This window comes from Cucurbita moschata, unplaced genomic scaffold (assembly GCF_002738365.1).
Source record: "Cucurbita moschata cultivar Rifu unplaced genomic scaffold, Cmos_1.0 Cmo_Scf00030, whole genome shotgun sequence".
In the NCBI taxonomy this organism is placed as follows: Eukaryota; Viridiplantae; Streptophyta; class Magnoliopsida; order Cucurbitales; family Cucurbitaceae; genus Cucurbita; species Cucurbita moschata.
In genome coordinates this window covers 691,719-712,783 of record NW_019268546.1, presented here as the reverse complement: position 1 = coordinate 712,783, position 21,065 = coordinate 691,719, and the positions used below count along the sequence as shown (strand labels likewise).

General features: G+C 36.2%; 3 protein-coding genes across 3 annotated transcripts; 1 reads left to right on the top strand and 2 right to left on the bottom strand.

The window, feature by feature from the left end:
• Positions 1–1,370: 1,370 nt before the first annotated feature.
• LOC111464399 (protein ECERIFERUM 1-like) lies at positions 1,371–6,282 on the bottom strand. Its single transcript, XM_023108597.1, has 10 exons — positions 6,195–6,282; positions 5,828–6,051; positions 5,265–5,494; positions 4,250–4,469; positions 3,630–4,005; positions 2,548–2,655; positions 2,260–2,460; positions 2,050–2,145; positions 1,791–1,964; positions 1,371–1,678 (listed from the first exon to the last, which is right to left on the bottom strand). The coding sequence occupies exons 1-10, from the start codon at positions 6,252–6,254 to the stop codon at positions 1,505–1,507; spliced, it is 1,863 nt and encodes a 620-aa protein (XP_022964365.1). The 5' UTR covers positions 6,255–6,282; the 3' UTR covers positions 1,371–1,504.
• A 6,066-nt stretch (positions 6,283–12,348) lies between these two features.
• Positions 12,349–15,214, top strand: LOC111464401. Its single transcript, XM_023108599.1, has 4 exons — positions 12,349–12,613; positions 14,364–14,460; positions 14,580–14,634; positions 14,746–15,214. The coding sequence occupies exons 1-4, from the start codon at positions 12,473–12,475 to the stop codon at positions 14,966–14,968; spliced, it is 516 nt and encodes a 171-aa protein (XP_022964367.1). The 5' UTR covers positions 12,349–12,472; the 3' UTR covers positions 14,969–15,214.
• A 959-nt stretch (positions 15,215–16,173) lies between these two features.
• LOC111464400 (NADH dehydrogenase [ubiquinone] 1 alpha subcomplex assembly factor 3-like) lies at positions 16,174–19,155 on the bottom strand. The gene is made up of 5 exons (XM_023108598.1): positions 18,884–19,155; positions 18,669–18,785; positions 18,547–18,581; positions 17,628–17,728; positions 16,174–16,487 (listed from the first exon to the last, which is right to left on the bottom strand). The coding sequence occupies exons 1-5, from the start codon at positions 19,057–19,059 to the stop codon at positions 16,401–16,403; spliced, it is 516 nt and encodes a 171-aa protein (XP_022964366.1). The 5' UTR covers positions 19,060–19,155; the 3' UTR covers positions 16,174–16,400.
• Positions 19,156–21,065: the final 1,910 nt, after the last annotated feature.

Genomic DNA, 21,065 nt, shown 5'->3' with positions numbered 1-21,065 from the left:
GAAAAAGCTAATATAGCCCATAGGCAGTACTTTGAAAATGTACTGCATTGTTTGTATTCTCTCTTACGGTACGTACCTGAAGTCATCCATATAAATTTTTAGTCAATATTCCTCTTTGCATTTATCTCTCATGTCTTTGTATTCATCTAGATCGAATGTATACATTGTTGTGCGATCCTAACCTTAAGGACTAGTAATGGTCGCGTTGGAGGGCGGAAGGTTCATCATCCATGGCCTTCTACTAAGTAGGCAACAATAATGCATCATGGAAGGAATAGGGTTGAATTTGGGACTAGTATATGGCACGCTTTGGCATGTATGAACATGGAGTGTGCATCATGGAGTGTATGAACATGTATGAACAGGGCCAAGAACTAAATGGCAAGGAAAAGCTAGTGAAAAAGATCAAAGCCTTGTACCATTGGCAGCCATGGCAGTAGGAAGTGTTGATTAGAGCTAGCCTCATAGTATAGCTACCGATCTTATACGATCGAACGAACTAAAAATTTGAAACTAAACTCAAACCATGTTGAATAAAATCTAAAAAATTCATTAAAGTTATGTAACAGCCTAATCCCACCGCTAGGAGATATTGTCTTCTTATGGTTTTCCCTACTAGGGAGAGGTTTCCATACCCTTACAAGGAATACTTCGTTCCTTCTCCAACCGATGTGAGATCTCGCAATCCACTCCCTTTGGGGCTAGCGTCCTTACTGGCACACCGTTCGGTGTTTGGCTCTGATATCATTTGTAATAACCCAAACCTACTGCTAGCATATATTGTCCTTTCAGTACTTTCCATTCCAAACTTCCTCTCAAGATTTTAAAACACATCTACTAGGTAGAGGTTACCATATCCTTATAAAGAATGCTTCATTCTCTTCTCCAACCGATGTGAGATCTTACGATCCAGCCCCCTTAAGGGTCAGCGTCCTCGTTGGCACATCGTCCAGTGTTTGACTCTAATATCATTTGTAACAGCCCAAACCAGTGGTTGGCACAAGGTTTTAAAATGCGTCTATTAGGTAGAGGTTTCCACACCCTTACAAGGAATACTTTGTTCCCCTCTCCAACCAATGTAGAATCTTACAATCCACCCCCCTTAGGGCCAGCGTCCTCTCTGATACACCGCTCGATGTCTGACTCTAATGTCATTTGTAATAGCTCGTTGCTAACAAATATTGTCATATTTGACCTTACCCTTTAGGATTCTTCTCAAAGTTTTAAAACGCGTCTATTAGGGAGAAGTTTACACACCTTTATAAGAAATGTTTCGTCCTCCTCTTCAACTGACGTGGGATCTCACAAACTATAACACGTATATCACTATATTTGTTATATTAGTTCAATCAGTTCAATAGAACATTTCGTTACCTTCTAAGACATAAAATTTATAGTAATAGCAAAATATTATTAGGATCATGAAATAAAAACACAAACACCAAAAGTTCTCTTAATAACTATTAGTACTAAAATAATCCCAATGTGTGCTTTTTGGAGGGTTTTAGAAGGAAGATGAAGAAATCTCCAAAGGAATAAACCCATTTTGAAGGCTTGCCTTCCATGCATCCTCCAAACTCAACATTGTTTCTCCAACCTCATGCATCTCTCTTCCTTCCAAAGCATGCAATATCCCGGCCATTCGCCACGCGCTCATCACTCTTCTCGGCAACCAATTCTATAACCAAACAAAAATCTTAGTACGTTATGTTCTAGTCATCGAAAAGTTTCATTTTCATCCTTAAAATTTGATATCACGTAAATTCACATAAAAACTGATAAGAACTAACCTCACATGAGTCAACGTTCTCGAAACAAGAAGGAACTTTCATGGAAGGAGTGATGTGATAATAGCAATCTCTCCTAAGTCTCTTTGGAGGAAATTGTGAAAAGGGAATAAAAATTGTCCCTTTTGGTGCATTTAGTTGTTCAAACTCTTCCAATCCATCTCCCACTATCCATATCTGTCAAATATACTTCCCTTAACAAAAAAAAAAAAAAAAACTTATCTTTACCTATATTTTTCTCGTTCGATGGTTCAATATTTACCTGGTGAGTAGTAATTTTCGTGACGATCAAGTTGTTAGAACCGATAGTAATCTTCGATTTAAGCTTCTGATACTCGTTTTCGTATAAGGTACCCACCTAATAATTTATAAGAGAGAGTTATCAAACATAAACATAATTCATTTAGTTAAGAGAGTTATCAAACATAAACATAATTCATTTAGTTAAAACATATACTCGATTAGGACGGACCTGCAAACCCATATGACATAGAGCGTCTGCGACGGCATAAGCGACCTTAGAAAGGTTCCCTCTAAGAAGCACTTGGGTTGTGCCTTTGGGGATGGTATTGACCACAATAGCAGCTGCTAAGCTGCTTCCATCAACCAATTTTAGTTTCAATTTTGGATGTTTTTGTATGTAAAGCTCTCCATATTCATTTAGCTCTTTTCCCTGCATACAATCATGATCAAAATGGTTAAGTTTTTGTTGGTAAATGAATGTGGGTGTAATAGAATGGCCTATTAATTAGTGGCTTGCCTGATTCAAAAGGCCTAAGCTTAGAACCTTGACTCCCTTTTGATCAGCATCTAAAATTGCTGCTTCTATCATGTTGTTGATGGCTTCTCTTCTCCATTCCATGAAATACTTCAAAACCCATGCAAAAAAACACAAAGAAATTTCAAATTATTTTCCGTTTTCGATGTTGATTTCAAAGTTGGTAGCTTATTTGTAACGGCCCAAGTTCACAACTAATCGATATTGTCATTTTTGGGCTTTCCTTTTGCGGGTTTTCCTTCGAAGTTTTTAAAACACGTCTGCTAGGGAGAGGTTTTCACGCCCTTATAAAGGATGTTTCGTTCTCCTCCCCTACTGACGTGGGATCTTACAATTCACCTCCCTTCGGAGTCCAACATCCTAGTTGGCACTCATTCCTTTCTCCAATCGATGTGGGACCCCCACCAAATCCCCCCGCTTCAAGGCCTAGTGTCCTTGCTGACACACTACCTCGTGCTTACTCCATTTGGGGAACAGCCTCCTCGCTTGCACATCGCCCGGTGTCTAGCTCTAATATCATTTGTAATGGCTCAGGTCCACCGTAGCAGATATGCAAATATTGTCCTTTTTTTACTTCCCTTTCTGGCTTCCCTTCAAGGTATTTAAAACGCGTCTACTAGAGAGAGGTTTCCACACCATTATAAAGGGTGTTTCAGTTCTCCTCCCCAACTGATGTGGATTTCACAATCTACTCACTTGGGGGTCCAACGTCCTCGCTGTCACTCTTCCTTTCTCCAATCGATGTGGGACTCCCACCAAATCCACCCCCTTTCGGAACCCAACGTCCTTACTAGCACACCACCATGTGTCTACTTCCCTTCGGGGAACAGCCTCCTCACTGGCACATCGTCCGATGTCTGGCTCTAATATCATTTGTACAGGTCCAAGCCTACTACTAGCAAATATTATTATTTTTTTACTTTCCCTTTCGGGCTTCTCTTCAAGGTTTTTAAAACGCATCTACTATAGGGAGAGATTTCCACACCTTTATAAAGGGCGTTTCATTCTCCTCCCCAACCGACGTGGGATCTCAATTATTTTTGACGTTAATAACTATTGCTTACTTGAAGATTGAATCTAGGGAGGACCCAAGATTGCAATTTGAGAGCCTTGAATGTGTTCCTCTCAGAGACAAAAGTGCGTCCAAAGAAGCAAGTGACAATCACAGACAAGCAAGTGAAAGGCCAAAGCAGGCTCAGCCTCCATTTTGTGGCAAAGGGCTTAGAAGCCACCGCTGCAAAGCCAAGCCTCATGTGGTAAATGGATTGTGGGGTTGTCAAATGGCTCAAATGAACCACATGAGGCACTTCCTTTGCTCTTGACAATGAATTCTCGTACAAACTCTCTGTACTCTTATCCCATGTCCCATAGATGTAGTCATATATAGGCATAAATAGACTCAAGTTTGTTCTGAATTGGGTGTGGTGAAGCGAATGGTACCTGCATTCAAAATCTCGTTAAATCCGACCTCGAAATTCTAGATCATGTATACTAATTGAACTATACTCAAATTGACTGACAAACGCTAGTCTAAGCTCTTACTATACTCAATTTTTTTTTTAAAAAAAACTTTTTTACGATTCTAAGCCGTACCCAACACGACTATTAAAATTTAGATTGAATTGATCGGGTTTATGAAATGATAGCTTTGTAACGAAGCGTAATAAATGAGAGAGAGACTTACGAGGGGGTGTAGATGAGATATTTAAGAGGAGGGAAGATGATGAAGAGGATCTTAGGAACAAGCTCGAAGTTGCAGTGGCCCATATTGTTCATGAAATCAATGAACATCACATAAAGAGAAAAGGAGACAATTGAAGCTGTTTCTGTCAGCACTGTCGTCAACAATGGTATTGCAAACAACAAGAAATACACTATGTGTTCTGCAAATGGATGTGTCACAGCTGCAAAACCAAATCTTAAATTACAATCATTTATAAACATTTCAAATTATTAAGGTTTCGTGTAACTGTCTAAGCTCACTGCTTGCAGATATTGTCTCGAGCTAACAGCCAAGTCTACCCCTAGCTTTCCCGCAAGGTTTTAAAACGCGTGGGAGAGGTTTCTACACTCTAATAAAGAATGATTTGTTCTTCTCTCCAACCGAGGTGGGATCTCACAATCCACCCCCTTTTGGGGTCTAGCGTTCTCGCTGGCACGCATTCCTCTCTCCAATAGATGTGAGATCTCTCTTCAATCGATCTACGATCTCACAATCCACGCCCCAAACCAGGTCCTTGCTGCACAGCTCCTAGTGTCCACCCTCCTTCGAGGCTCAGTGTTCTCACTGGCACACCGTCCCGTGTCTGGCTCTGATACCATTTGTAACAGCACAAGCCCACCACTAACAGATATTATCCTCTTTGGGCTTTCTCTTCTGTGTTTTCCTTGAAAAAACGCGTCTTCTATGGAGAGGTTTCCACACCTTTGTAAAGAATGTTTTGTTCTCCTCTCCAACCAACGTGGATCTCACACCTAGTCCCAATTCTATTAACAGGGAGAAATCTCTCTACACTCCCTCTCTCATTCTCCATCTAAATGGTAATTTTTCAGCCCGTTTCGAGTAGATTCTCGGATTCAATGAATATCTCTACCACATCTAATAAAATCCCAGTTGGATTCTCCATCCATACGACTTCGAGTTGATTTCGTTACAAATTTAAATTCGATCGAGTTAAAAAAGAGGAGAGAAAAATTACACGTAATGGGCTCGGAAACAATGGATGAATGGTGGTGAGAATGGTAGCGAGAATAGAGAAAATGGTGATGAAGGGCTCTGTGAAACCAGTAGTACAAAAACTCCACCGGACCGGCGTGCAGCAGCGCCGTCATAACCACCCCGTCCGTCCTCCAAAACGGTAGATTTTCACTCTTCAGTGCCATCCTCCCCATGTAAAGCAGCAACCCATTGAACAATATCTGGTCATCCCTGTAAAAACCATCACCAAGTAAGCTCCGCTAGGCAGGATGGAGACTCGGGCACATTTAACTCCGGATTTCCTACTCTGTTCAGAGTTAAATGGACATCTCTAAATCTATCAAAGGGTTTTACCAGACTGTAACTAATAAACAATTTTATGACTTCTAATAGATTTTTATCCCCGAATAAATTTTTTAGCTCCATTTTAGAAGTAGTGTAGTTCACGAGCTTAATTTTAAAAAATTAAAAAATTAGTAGACTATTTAATGGTTACGTAATATCGAGTATTAAATTTACGAAACTAACGAGTCTAGAGAGAGAAAGAGGAAAAAAGGAACTAACCATGAACTTTCTCTATCAACCTGTTCGAACTCAATCGGTTTATCGACGATTCGTTTGCTTCCTTTAGCGGTTTGGTAACGTGAGAGAGAGATCCAAATTTGATTGTGAAGCATTCTCACCAATAGAAATGGAAATATAAGAAAATAACTCAAATCTCTCTTCTCTTCGTCCCCGTTGAAATACAAGTACGAGCTATGAATCGCCCACGGAGCCAAAAGCACGTACTACATTATTCATATCAACCCAAAAAAATCCATCAAGACCATGTCGTTTATATATCAATCAAATCGTTAAGGTCAAACAGATTCTATGAAAAGATTAGAGATTTGAATCATATACGAACGTTCGTGTATACGTACGTGCATACCTTAAAACTTCCGAGTGGCTTCCATGGCCAATCTGTGAGAATGCCTGGTGTGGTCGCCATTGTTGTAGAGCTTGGAGCTTGTGCTTTTTCCATGGCAACGCTCATGGTTATATAGAGAGAGACTTGGACTAGAGAGAGTGAAATTACCAAATTGGACAGATGTTCATTGAGGGTGGTTTGTTTTGAATTAATGATGTGTTATTGATGGTTGGGATAATTTTTTTTTTTTTAATAAATATTTTTAAAAAAAGAATTAAAATTTTGGGATGATAGGATAAGATGACGGACAAAAAATTAAAGAAATAAAAATTACTTCAACAAGATACAGGTTCCGTGGTTCAGACATAGAAACTCTATAATTAAACATGTTTTGTTTGAAGTCATTTTATAATTAAGCATGTGAGGGAGACAAAACATGTTGGGAGGACAGATGTTGGTCTGTAATGATAGTTTTCACTTTTAGAAGCGAGCAGATTATGTGGCAGGAGAATGTCCTGACCATTAGATGCAGAATCGGGATTCCAAATCTTAATCAAAATCCTGAACATGAGTTGTTACATCCCGTAACATAACTTCCACATTTACCTATGACGTAACTAACAACCTGCTCATTACTTGTTAAAGTACATTCCTATTATTACTTGAAAAACAAGATTTTGAAAAAGATCGAGTATTCGAATGATATGAACACGTAGAATTCGAATGATATGAGTCGATCATTTCAAATTTAATTTACTCAAATTAGGTTGAAACAAGTCATCTTCAAAATAATAAAATTGATGTTAGCTTGTGAGAGGAGGTTTCAAATTTGTATTGGATAGACAAAAAAATAGTTGTAGGAAAGCAACATTTTTTTTATTTTATTTAAAGTGTTTATTCATTTATTATGGAGAACAAATAATTTAATTTTCATGAAAGAGACGAAAATACAGTTGTAAGAAAATTAAACCCAAAATTTCGTATTTGTTAACTGGATTTTAGTTGTACTCGGATAAAGATGTTCACTTTATTTATAAAGTCGGTCTCGCGGTGACCTACCTCAAATAGGGAGGAATGAAGAGGCACGGAAGAACACTTTTTCTTCATTACATAAATGGAGCTGGGAAAGGAATTATATTCCCTGTCTCCGTCTAATCTTTTGTCTTATCCCGTTTAATATAAATATATTTTCAACCTATATTAATATATATATATATATATATATATATATATATATATTTTTTGATATATTAAAAAAAGGGTTAATTTTGAAATTCAAATTATAATATTTAGACAATTGTGGTTGATTTTTTTTTAATGGTTATAAAATTTTGAATTTTTAGAAATTAATATTGATTTATTAGGATTTTTTTTATAATTTTTAATAATGATAATATAAAAAATGAAAACTTTAAAATAATTATTTTTTTAAAAAAAAATAATAAACAGCAGAAAAAAAAAATTATATGCAAAATAAGAAATAGAAATAAAAATAGAATCAGAAAGGTGTAGTCTTATTGATATTTATTAGCTTTGAATAGGATACAAGCGAACAACTAATACCTACTAAATATAAATTAATTAAATATTGAGAATAAAATAAAATTTACTATAAATCAAATTATAAAGGAAAGAATATTACAATAAATATCTAAGATATATTCCATAAATAATATATTCACTAAATATTATATCTCAACAAAATTTGATCTCCACGAATTTCCAGCAAAAAAAAAAAAAAAATTCCTACAAAAAAGAGACGAAAAAATTAGTGGGATTTCCCGTCCTTGTCGAGTGGACATCCCTACCTTCCATCCATGACGAACTGCAAAGATCGTTTCGTTATCGAACGAAATCGATTCGACCGATTGTTTGGTTACTTTCTTTTTTTCCTTATCCTTTGAGTTTGCTAGAGCTTCTTTCGCCTTACCGTATAACTTTTTTGAAGTTGGGATTAATAAATTTTTAGTTCAATAATACGTGAGGTGGGAGACTTGAATAATCAGACCTCTTAGCTAAAGATATATGATTTATGTCAATTTAATTATAGTCATGTTAGCATATGTTTACGTTATGTATAGATGGACAAATATTTTTTGAATTATTTTAACATATCATGTACTGTTTAGAGACCCGTTGAAATCATTGTTTTTGTTATTCTTACGTTCATTTGTTATATTTCGAACTTTATAGTGTAATGGAATAAAAAATAATTAAAAAAAAAACAGAAACGGCACTTACTGGAAACGCGAGATTTGACCTTATTAAATGTAATTAAGGTTGGTATAAGTCTCGTTTAATTAATTTAAGTAATTATGTAGGACGTAGGACTATTGGAAGAGTTAGATAGATGTCTTTAATATAGTGGAGTGTTTCCATGTAGATCGTTACGAATTTCGAGGGACAAGTCAAACAAATTTTGAAAATAGGATAGAACGTCGGCTAAGGTCAATCAAGTAAGTGACCCTACCATCGATCAGAAGAATTGTCTTATGTATGATGACACATGCCCAGTAGTCCCTACAATGTCATGTGTTTGATATAATGTGTAATGATGATATGTTATGCTATGATGATATGTTATGCTATGATGATATGTTATGCTATGATGATATGATATATTATGATGCTATGATATGTTATGATGAAATGAGATGTATGGCAATACATTACGTTATGATAACATGTCATGTTATGATGATATGTGTGTATGAGATGTCATGTTGCACTATGACATGTATATGAAATTAATATAATACATTTCTATTATAATATTTTTCTTGGTTTATTTTAACTTACTTAAATTAATACGCTACCATTTGGGACGAGTTAAATATACATCTCTAATTTTATTAATGAGAAATTAAATTGAATATTATATTCTATAAATTATATCGAAAAATGAAAATTATCCATTAAAAAAAATTCTTCAAAAGGAATATTTTAAAAAAAATTCCACCACGAACCCAATCCCCACAAATTCTCGATGGAAAATCCTCGCCTAAAAGGCAGAGACATGAGTGTAGAAGGCTTCCACATCCCGACCCCGAGATATCTCTAGCATATATGTCATTTACCATCGAGCTAAATTCACTTCAACTTTCTTGAATTGATTGCTATGTCACGGGTGGTCTAATAATGATTCAAATAAAAAAGACTATTAAATGTGTACACGTTTGTTCCCATCATAACCACTAAATATAATTTTTAAAATATCTTAAAAACCACGAGAAGCTAGGCTAATCTAAAGTCTAATGGTCATTCAAACAGTTATGGTGACTCTGATATCAATATCCCGTACCAACCAACATAATTGTATAACATAGATCACTTCCTTCCTAATTTATTAAATTCAATTGAGTTCATCGATCTGATAATTGAGTTAACTATTAATACAATTATTTCAACAAATTTAAATTTTATTTTTCATCAAATACTTTATTTAAAAAATAACTTAAATTAAAAAAAATCATTAATACACGTCCCATTTTTTAAAGTTAAAAAATATGTTTACTAAAAATACCCATAAAATTTTAACAGTTGTATTAATACTCTTTTACTGGTCTATCAACACGGAGTGGATTATCTCCAATGAAAAGTGGTACTAACAATAAGGATATCTTTGAATTTTTTTTTTTTAAAGTTAAATATTCTCGACTCACAAAACATCACCGCAAGTCCCTTTTCGTGTTATTATAGTTGTTAAGGATATTTAGTAATAAATTATACTTTCTCGTATATATTATATTTGATATTTTATTATAAGACAAATATCTAATATTTGCCTTATTACTATAGATATCTTTCCATTTATTGTTATTTCCATTTATTACTATTTCCATATCCTTGTAATTTATTTGATTATAAATAAGATAACTTTCACACCATTTAGGTGTGGTGGATTAATCAAACATTCACAATAGTAGATAACCCCACAAACAGAGAATTGAAACGTTTTTATCTTTTTGTATTCCTACTGTGTATTCACTATAGATGAGAGTGTGAGAGCTTTTGAATGATTTACGAGTTGAAGACACGAGGTTTTGTAGCGTTCGTGGACAGTTGTTTTCACGAGATTTACATCATAGTTGGTATTTATTCTTTTATTTTATTTTCTTCGTTCCGTTACCCACATAAACCTGAAAGTTAAGGAGCTAACGAGACAGATATTCATTCATTTAATTCAAAAAATCTAAAACCAAAATAAATAAATAAATAAAAAATCATTCCATTTATTGATAGAAAATTTAGAAAACCCTAATTATGATGAATTTCATCACCATCATAGCTAAGAACAACTCCCATCTTGTTTGCATTGATATCAAAAGTGCTTAGCTGCGTGCTTACACAGCTTCATTTTGAAGACACCCATTGGCCACCTCACCCTATCTTATTAATAATGCTTTGCGAGACCAATAAATTATGTTCATCTCACTTTCTAACTACAATTCATCACAATTAATGTACTTTATTGCAAAAATAACCGTACTACCAATAATATACATTATAACCTATTTTAATTATTCATTAAACTAAGCCTTTAATGAAGATCTTTTTCTGTTCCCAAAATTGTTTCAAAAATACCCTTTTGAGAACTTGTGCTCAAAGTCGACAATATCATACTATTGTGAAGAGTCGTGATTCTTAATATGGTATTAGAGTCGTGCCCTTAAATTAGCTAAGAACAAAGGGTGTACTTTGTTTGAGGGCTCCAAAGAAAGGAGTCGAGTCTCAATTAAGGGAAGGCTACTCAAGGGCTCCATAGGCCTTAGGAGAGACTTTATATTGTACTTGGTTCGAGGGGAGGATTGTTGATTGTTGGGAGAGGAGTCCCACATTGACTAATTTAGGGAATGATCGTGGGTTTATAAGTAAGGAATACATCTCCATTGATATAAGGCATTTTGGAGAAGCCCAAAACAAAGTCATGAGAGCTTATGCTCAAGGTGGACAATATCATACAAAGATATTTTTACCTCTCCCTATATCTGCTAGTAGTCAACTTGGGCTATTACACATGGTATCAGTCACTGGATGATGCAAGGTATTGGTCGAAATAGGGTTAGACCCTGTCCATAGTAGACACGTTTTAAAACCGTGAGACTAATAGCGATACGTAACGGGTCAAAGTGGACAATATATGCAAGCTGTAAGCTTGAGCTATTACACAAACCGTCTTTTATCTCTTATACAACCAATAATTAATAAATTTAATGTTTACCACAATGAATGTGTAACCATTTCTCGACAAGATGTTGAGGGGAAAAGATTAAATATGGGTCCAAATACATGTTGATTGTAGGGTTTTATTAATTGATACGACAAATATTTGGTATAAAAATTTGAAGTTTTCATATAATAAAAAATGAATATCCACTATCACTCACATTTTATTTTGCACGGTTCAAAGTAACTAAAAAGTACAACAAATACTTTAATGCGTAGTGGGTGATCTTGAGATTGATATTAATCAAAACTAAAACTGAACCGAAGAGTCTCGGATGGGAGCGTACATGACGAACGTTCGTTAAGGGAATAGTTCTCTATGGATTTGACCTGTTACCGAGGCCGAGGAGGGAGAATTGGGTTGAGTGGAATTCTCTTCCTCTCATGTCGCTCTTCAACCTATTCCATATGTTATCTTTCGTTTTTTTAATGAGTAAATTATGAAATTATTTTGAAAGATCAAGGAAAATAGTCCAATAAGGCCTAAACCTTGACGATGGATAAATGGACCAAGAATTAGCCAAGGCCCGATCAAGATCTAAGAAAAGAGAGGATTGGGTCATTTTGAGCTCGAGTTTGAAGCGGGACAAAATGGTTAGGTTGACTTTGACCGAATTTTTTTAGTTTTTCACTATTTTCTTTTAAGTTCTTAAGATTTTTCTATGCATTTTTTTAAGTTCGAGTTTAAAAGTAAAAATCAGGTATTTGATACCTGCTCGGGACTTAGGTGTTTAACTCTCATACGTGGCAAAGACCGCCTAATCAAAAGATCGGAACTTCAAATTTTTACTAACGAGAACGGGAGGAGGGATTTTTATTTAAGTAATAGGATTAATAATTAAAAGATAAAATTTAAGAATTGAATTGACAAAACCATTAACCTTAATTTTATAATTTAAACAAATAAATATTTTTTGTTTTGTCATTAAAAAAAATAATAATAATATTATGCTCACAAGAGCATCGGGAGGGGATTGCAGTCACCGCCACAGACCAAAACGGAGGCTCATTCTCTGGTTGGGGTTTCACCGGAACGGCTAAACTGAACGACGGAGGTCGGCGGGAAGTGCTGGATGGCGGCGAGAACAACGCCGATTGTTCTACCGGCCGTTCAATTGAAAGCGACAGACTCAAATGGCGTAATTCCTCCTTCGAACTCAACCTCTTTTCCCCGTCTATCAATTCCAAAGCCTTCTTGGATAGTCAGAACTGAGGTAATTCGCATCGCTAAACTTGAATTCTTGTTGTTTTAGGTCTTCGAGATTAGGCTGCGAGATTAGGCTGCGGAATGCGTGAATCATTTTGTTCCATTTGGCCGGAATTATTCGCTTTTGTTACTAAACCATTTCGATTGAAAATCTTGTCGTTGTAATCTTTCGTTTATCTCATTTCCTGAACTCTCTATTGAAGAGTGTGTGTGTGTGTGTGTGTGTGTTATAAATCTCTGAAACTGCATAGATTCAAAGCCCGTTTTTGTTCTCTGCTCTTGAATTCTCTTGAGGTTTAGCTTATCTTAATGTATGAAGGTTTCTTATTTCAACTTGACATATTTTTAAGTCTTTTTTGGACCCTTCCTCTACATGGGACAATGATTACAGCTCTTAATTGAAGTTAGGGTGTATTTTCAGCAGAAAAGTACCTAAAATTGTGCTTCTGTTTAGTTTATTGATGAGGAAAATGGCTGTACCTGCTGTTTGATTGGGGTCTGATAGAACAATCTGTGACTAATTTACCAAATACTATTTCAGATTAAAGGTCTACAAGGGAATATATGTATTATTGATTGTAACTTCAATTGTAGTTTCATTATTCATTTATGAATTGTTTGTTCTGAAGACTGTTGAATCTACATAGATCCTAGTTTATTCAATTTTAAGGTTCTGGTCACGATGATATACTCTGCAAGTAATTTTTCTTTTGATATAAATGATTTCCTACTTGTACTCTGTTGTGTGTGCTTGGTTTTTCTGCATTCCATATAAGAGGGCTGGAAGTGTTTTATTTCTGAATTTTACTTGGAGTGTTATAAAGAAGTACAATGAGAGGGATTTACTAATCGAACCAAGTGACGGTTGAAGAAGAGGTCAAGTGTTGGAGCATGCTTGGGAGTAGCTTTTTCCATTGCTGAAATCACCTCCAACATAGTTATTTTTGGCATTGGTGTGAACATGATTTTGAAAATATCCAAAATCACTTAAAAGTGATTCTCAGTCACGTCAATTGCTTCGGAGGTTGTTTTGTTGAATAATCGACTAAAAATCACTTTAGAACATAAATAACCATGTTTTTTAGTAATTTGATGAGCCTAAATAACTTTTTAAACCAGACATTAAGTGTGAGATCTCACATCGGTTGGGGAGGAGAACGAAACGTTCTTTATAAGGGTGTAGAAACTTCTCCCTAGCAGACGCATTTTAAAAACCTTGTGGGGAATCTCGAAAGAGAAAGTCCAAAGAAGACAATATTTGCTAGTGGTGGGCTTGAGTTGTTACAAATGATATCAGAGCCAAACACTTGGCGATGTGCTAGTGAGGAGGTTGAGCCCTGAAGGGGGGTAGACACGAGACGGTGCGCCAGCAAGGACGCTGGGCTGCAAAGGGGGTGGATTGATGGGGTCATACATCAATTGGAGAAGGGAACGAGTGCCAGTAGGACACAGGGTCTCGAAGGGTCTTGAAGGGGGTGGAGTGTGAGATCCCACATCGGTTGGGGAGGAGAACGAAGCATTCTTAGTAAGGGTGTGGAAACCTCTCCTTAGCAGATGTGTTTTAAAAAATCTTGAGAGGAAGCCCGAAAGGGAAAGCCTAAAGAGGACAATATCTACTAGCGGTGGGCTTGGGTTGTTACGTTAATCATTCAATTAAGTGTAAAACCAAACATAAATGATTTAACATTAAATGTTTCATACAAAGCCCTTATTTTGTTTTCCTAGTCATCAGGGTAGTGTTTCCTCTTTCATTGCAGTCAAATGTTAGGAGAGAAAAAAGAAAGAAGCCAGATCCACCTTGTGCGATATGCCATGGAAGTGGAAGAGTTGATTGTCACGACTGTTGTGGAAGAGGTTTCTCTCCTCTCTCTCTCTCACTTTCTCTCACACATTCCCTCCAAGATGTTATGTTACAGAATTGAATTTATTTGTTCAATCCCTTTAAGTAACATGTTCATATGCTCTCAAACTAGGGAGGACAAATTCTGTTCACCTAGAAATGCTTCCAAAAGGGGAATGGCCAAAATGGTATGATTGTTTATGATCTTTTCTTTCTCAACTGAAAACATCATAATTGTAATCTCTTTTCACATTACCAAACTTGATATCAAATGAACTCGCCTTTAAATACTGTTGCAGGTGTAGAGCTTGTGGTGGGAGTGGTCTTGGCTACTGCTCTCGTTGCCTCGGGACAGGAGAGTATCGGTATATTATGGGGTTCCAATTCATGAAGATGGAGGACAATGAAAATGAAACTCAGGATGTCATGAAGTATGAAAATCAAACCAACCAACAACGTCGAGGTCCCGGAGGCGCAGAGTCTCTTCTACATGATGAGTCGAGTTCAGAGCCAGAAATTTGAGAGAAGGTACATGGCGTGGTAATGGTAGAACAGCTAGGATACAATTTGACTTTACATTTTGGATGGATCATAAAAACGCAGTCTAATCGGCCAATTTGACATAAGCTTAAAGGGGGCAATGGTTCATCTGTATCTCTCACTTCTGTAACCGTTGAACTAAAAAAAAATCAGCTAACTTAGATAAGACATCATACCCTCAACGACACATTGAGAGACATGAATCCAATCTAGAAAATAATTGGATTATCTTTTTTTCTTCACAACTTTTTTATAATACTTATTTTTCCTTTTTACAGCATGAGTATTTAAATAGGGCCTGAGTTCGTAGAAACTAAGTTTAGATCGTTTGGCACGCAGTTTTAGGATAAAAAAAAAACGTGTTTAGAGTGCAGGATGGATTTAGAACTCGGGATTTGACGATTTTATGTTTTATGAATCGTAAATCCCAAATTTTGAATGAAGTATTTAGCTTATGTTATAGTCTAAGAATATAAAAATTGTTCGTTCCAATAACTAAACATGTTGATTACCATCAAAATGAAAAACATAACATGACTAATTAAAGTTTTGTTATTTTTTTTTTCATGGATTGTCATGTAGTGAATAAGAAGAAAAAAATACACAACTTCGATCATAGTTTACAAAAGTATGACATTAATCAAGAAATTCTCTTGCAATTTTTGAGTTAGTGATTTTGCCAAAGTAATTTGATTACCTTTAGTGTTTGATTATAAATTGTTTTGAATGTTTTTTTTTTTTCACAATTTTGATCAAATTAAAAGCGTTTTTGAATGGTTAATGTTCGTTTCCACAATAATTTTAGAATAATCAAATTGCTAAAAGGCATTATAGTTGAAAGAAAGGGAAAAAAGATGTTGAGAGAATAAATAGAAAGCTAAAAAAACCTTAAAGAAAGTATAGTACTTTTTTTTTTTTTTTAATCTTAGAATAAAATAAAGTAAAGTTCAAAAAAGATTATGTTTAGAATGGAATTCATTATAAGAAGTCGATATCTCAATTACTCATCTAAAACCACTCGTGAATCGCCTTCCAAGTGGTTTAGATCCTCAACTATTACCCGACACCACCACTCGAAAAGGAAGACAATTTTAGACATGTCAAAATCATTTCTAAACATACTCCCACGAACAACTCGAAAAGGAATGGTATATGAAAGAGCCAGCTTCTAAGATAAGATAAGATAAGATAATCAGGAAATATGTACTTAATTTTCGTGCACGTGTATAAATCGCCAAATGCTTATTGCTGAAAAAAATGAATGGCAGGTTTTGATAATCACAGTACATACAGAAAAAAAGAGAGTATTACTTGCCAGTCATGCTACAAATGACTTTGGGAATGCTTGAGGCCGAGAAGAACTCTGCAGTTGAGAAGCATCCATATAAAGAATGTCTTCATCTGCCTCTGGGATTCATGAAGAAACTCCATAAGGCAGAAGAGCTGCAGCTACAATTCTACCTTCCTCATTTAAGATGTTGTATGTTGATGCTGCATTTCTCTGCAAATAACCCAATTTTGTTGGTATAATGAGCAATAACACCACGTTTCATGTATCTTCATTATTATCAAAACACAAGGGATGCAGCAAAAAGAGAATGTCCATTTTGCCATAAGAGCTCATGTTTCATTCCTATGTACGTATTACCCTGATTTTACAGATAAATATGGATGAGGTTTCTACATCAGTCCCTACATGATCATGGTTATTGATAACTTACTCAACTCCACCCCCACTTAGTTTCGTTTCTTTTGCGACCTGATATAGTTCCAAAATCTGATTAATATATTTAGGTGTGTACCAAGAAGTTTGAACCAAACTGATGAAGTGATTGTAAGGAACATAGCAGATTACTTGTAACGGCCTAAGCCCACCGCTAGCAGATATTGTCCTCTTTGGACTTTCCCTTTCAGAATTCCCCTCAAGGTTTTTAAAACGTGTCTGCTAGGGAGAGGGTTCCACACCCTTATAAAGGGTGTTCCGTTTTCCTCCCCAACCGATGTGGGATATTACAATTCACCCCCCTTCAAGGTCCAACGTCCTTGCTGGCACTTGTTCTCTTCAATCGATGTGAGACCCCCCAATCCATCCCCTTTCGGGGCCCAGCGTCCTTACTGGCACACTGCCTCGTGCCAACCCCCTTCAGGGTTAAGCCTCCCCGCTGACATATCGCCCAATATCTTGCTCTGATGCCATTTGTAATGGTCCAAGCCCACCACTAGCAGATATTGTCCTCTTTGGGCTTTCCCTTTCAAGCTTCCCCTCAAAGTTTTTAAAACACATCTCTGCTAGGGAGAGGTTTCCACACCCTTATAAAGGTAAAAGGTGTTTCGTTCTCCTCCACAATCGATGTGGGATATCCCTAACCAGACAATACAGTAACGATTCTACAATCTCTTTTGACTAGGCCACTAGGGTTGGTAGATGTTTTTTCCCTCCTCGTTTTATAGTTAATGTTACAAAATACTATTTCTTATCCTAAAAAAAGAATATACCGTTTTCCCACCAATCAGTCTCAGGCACGTAAAATAGCTCAATATCTAGATTTTGAGTTGCATTAAAAATATTTATCTTATCTCTACGATACCATAAACAGGTCTAATTATAAAACAAACCGACGTAATTTCAAACCGTAAGTACCGAGTCTACAGCTTCCAACTTCATGCCAGTGGAACGAATGAACTGCCTCAATTGAGGATTAACTGGTTCAATATATCTCCCACAGCCAAGCACTAGAATTTCTGAAATTAGAGAGAAAATAATCAAGCTTTCATATGAAGAAAAGTAATCAGCTAATGGTAGAAATCAATAAATTTTGCTTGCACAGAGCAACATATGAACAGTAGATGCATTACGGTGATGACTGAGTGTTGAAAAGTAAATACAACATTTGGTTAACAGGGCAGCTTAAGACATTAGAAGCATGCCTAAGAAAGGAAGCCATCAATAGTATGAACAACAAAAGTACACCATATATGTGTCATCCACAGGCTGCTAACATTATATTTTGATATATCCCAGACTAAGAAGCACGGACACTTTAGTTTGACTAGTGTATCTATGTTCGAGTTAGCACAATAATATGTTAGACATTGGTTGTACAAAATCAATATAGACGCAATATTTATCAAACACATCAAACAAGATGTAATTTCCTTTTTGTATAAAAATGATAAACATTTTCAAAGTTGTATATTTTCATAAACATGTCCTTGTCGCGTCCATGTCCGTGTCCTAGATTTAACAAAAAAACGGCGTGTCACAATATCCGTATACTCTCCGAAAATTGGAAGTTTGAATTTCTACTGTGACATGTGGTAGTACTACAAAAAGAAACAAATTATGAAGTTTGTCTTGTGCTCAGGCACAGAGAGATCGAACCATTAAGGACCTTGCTCGTTAACAGACAAGAAAAAATATCATAACCAAGAAATGAAAACTCAGAGAAAACTAGCTCAAGAGAAACGTCAAACTAGGTAACTCCAGACATTAATATTTGAACTACTTAAACAATGTTCAATAATTCAATCCTTTATTCAAACACAACACCAGATTTTACCTGGAATAGGCCGCATAATTTGGAAGATAGATAAGCTGCAAAAGATACATTTCAATCACCATAAAAGAAGTAGTTAGTAAACAAAATATTGTAAACTAAATAAGAAGAAATGCATAGCAAACCTCTCAGGCGTAATCTCCGAAAATTTCTTAGGACTCCAAGACATCAACAAATTCCCAACGCATAGCAAGCTCCCCTCATAATCAAGTCCGTTCACAGTGAAACCCGTCTCAGTATACCTTAAATTCCAACAGGAAAGAAACAACAATATGAAATCGAGGAAGAAATTGATGCGAAAGGAGAAAAAAAAAAAAGAAAAAAAAAGTTAGGGTTGAACCGTTGAAAGCGAAGCTGATCTTCAGGAACATTATCGATGAGATTGATCTGATCGTACAGTGAAAACGCGCGTCTCAATGACGGTAGAGGCTGGCTGAGACCAGGTCTCCGGCGATCTTTTCTAATGCTTCTGATGAGATTCGGCAGCGTCGCCACCGCTTTCTGTCTCGCCGCCATTTTTCTCGGCCCTTTTCTCCGTCCTAAAGTTTACACCTTGTTCCGTTTAGTCCCAAATCCTTTTTCGTTTTTTGTTTTTCTTTTTAGGTCACAACTTTTCTCTATTTGCATTTGTGACCCGCCTTTCTTTTTTTTTTTCTTTTTTTTTTTTAATTGTTACAAGTCATAACTATTAAAAGTATTTATCTTCAAATTAGATAGAAAAATAGAAATTATGCGAACTAATTTTTTTAAAAAGAATAAAAATATGGGAAAAATATCAGTCGGAAACTCGATCTTCTTGCATTCTATGTGGGGATTCCTCACTCCGATCCCCACAGAAATAAGTAGAGATTTTCACGGGATGGAGGATGAAAGAGGGTGCGGGGATGTGGATGGAGAAGGCTATCTTGTCCCGTGGATATCTTTATCTATGACCTCTTTAACCGACGTTATCATCTGTATATGACTATAACAAAATTGTAACAAGCTAAAGTTGAAATAGTTTGAGGGTCTGAAGTCTAATAGCACAAATCCACCGCTAGCACGTATTGTTTTCTTTGAGTTTTCCCCTTTTGAGCTTCCCATCAAGGTTTTAAAACACAACGCATCTACTAGGGGGAGATGTTTCCACACCCTAATAACGAATGTTTCCTCCTCCTCCTCAACCGATGTTAGATCTCACAATCCACCCCCTTCGGGGCCCAACATCCTCAATGCCATTCATTCCTTTCTCCAATCGATGTGGGACCCTTCAATCCACCTCCCTTTGGAGTCGCACACTGTCTCGTGATCACCCCCTTCGAGACTCATTCATCTCTCCAACCGATGTGAGATCTCACATTCTACCCTCCTTCAGGACCCAACATCCTCGATGACACTCGTTATTTTCTTCAATCGATGTGGGATCCTCTAATCCACCCCCCTTCAAGGCCCAGTATCCTTACTAGCACATCGCCTCATGGCCACCCCCCTTCGAGGCTCAGCCTCCTCGCTGGTACATCGTCTAGTGTCTGGCTCTGATACCATTGGTAACAGCTCAAACCCATCGTTAGCAGATATTGTTCTATTTGAGCTTTTCTTTCGGGGCTTCTCCTCAAGGTTTTAAAATGAGGGAGATGTTTCCACACCCTCATAAAGAATGCTTCGTTCTCCTTCTCAACCGACGTGGACTATCACACAAAGTAGAAAGGCATTTATATAAAATAAAAAGGGTGTTAAACTATTTATATGAACACACATGAACACATAGTGCATTCCAACCAGCTAAAATCCTTAATAGGTGATGTTGAAGCAAGGATAGGTAAGCAAGTGGGGGAGATGGTGGCAACAACTTGAAGCCTTCTATACCATAAATACCCAATCTATTACTTCTTGTGCTCTAACAAAAAGTGATGGTCAACGATGAGTGTTTGCATGTCTAAAGACATTATCATGCTTTTTTAGAACCAAATTTTAAGATTAGATAGGATATGTCTTGTCCTTCCTATCCTACTCTTTTACCTAGATCATCATTTTTTATTATTATGAATTTTATAATTTTAAAACGTTTATTTTATTTCAGACGTGTTTCAAAAATTATTGAAATATGATATACATTATGGGTTTTTACTGTATGTACGTTTGGGTCAAAATAATCGTTTTTCTAAAAATATAGAGATAAAAAAGACGTATAGGAAGTCTAGAGAGAACAAAAGTTGAGAAAATTTATGTAACACCCGTGTAAAAGAAAGGTACATGAATGAATCGAGACCACATTTGAACGAGAGTGATCCTATGACTAAGAAAAGCTTAAAAAAATTCTACCTAAACCCAACAAGGTGCACTGTGACAGCCCAAGCCCACCGCTAATAGATGTTGTCTGTGTTTGGTACGTTGTATATCGCTGACAACTTCACGATTTTAAAACGAGTCTATTAGGGAGAGTCTTTCACACTCTTATAAGGGATGTTTCGTTCCTCTCTCCAACCGATGTGGGATCTCCACCATCCGCTTTGGTGGTTCAATTATTAAAAATTTGTGAAAGA

What these genes read in the sequence shown, in the direction of transcription:
- LOC111464400 (XM_023108598.1), bottom strand. Translation starts at nt 19,059, where the DNA reads ATGGCGGCGAGACAGAAAGCGGTGGCGACGCTGCCGAATCTCATCAGA. An exon ending in GATCAGCTTCGCTTTCAACG is followed by an intron (nt 18,786 to 18,883) that starts GTTCAACCCTAA and finishes TTGGAATTTAAG; the next exon opens with GTATACTGAGACGGGTTTCA. An exon ending in TCGGAGATTACGCCTGAGAG is followed by an intron (nt 18,582 to 18,668) that starts GTTTGCTATGCA and finishes TATCTTTTGCAG; the next exon opens with CTTATCTATCTTCCAAATTA.
- LOC111464401 (XM_023108599.1), top strand. Translation starts at nt 12,473, where the DNA reads ATGGCGGCGAGAACAACGCCGATTGTTCTACCGGCCGTTCAATTGAAA. An exon ending in CTTGGATAGTCAGAACTGAG is followed by an intron (nt 12,614 to 14,363) that starts GTAATTCGCATC and finishes CTTTCATTGCAG; the next exon opens with TCAAATGTTAGGAGAGAAAA. An exon ending in AAAGGGGAATGGCCAAAATG is followed by an intron (nt 14,635 to 14,745) that starts GTATGATTGTTT and finishes ATACTGTTGCAG; the next exon opens with GTGTAGAGCTTGTGGTGGGA.
- LOC111464399 (XM_023108597.1), bottom strand. Translation starts at nt 6,254, where the DNA reads ATGGCGACCACACCAGGCATTCTCACAGATTGGCCATGGAAGCCACTC. An exon ending in GTTGATAGAGAAAGTTCATG is followed by an intron (nt 5,495 to 5,827) that starts GTTAGTTCCTTT and finishes TGGTTTTTACAG; the next exon opens with GGATGACCAGATATTGTTCA. An exon ending in TCCCTAGATTCAATCTTCAA is followed by an intron (nt 2,656 to 3,629) that starts GTAAGCAATAGT and finishes TGGGTTTTGAAG; the next exon opens with TATTTCATGGAATGGAGAAG.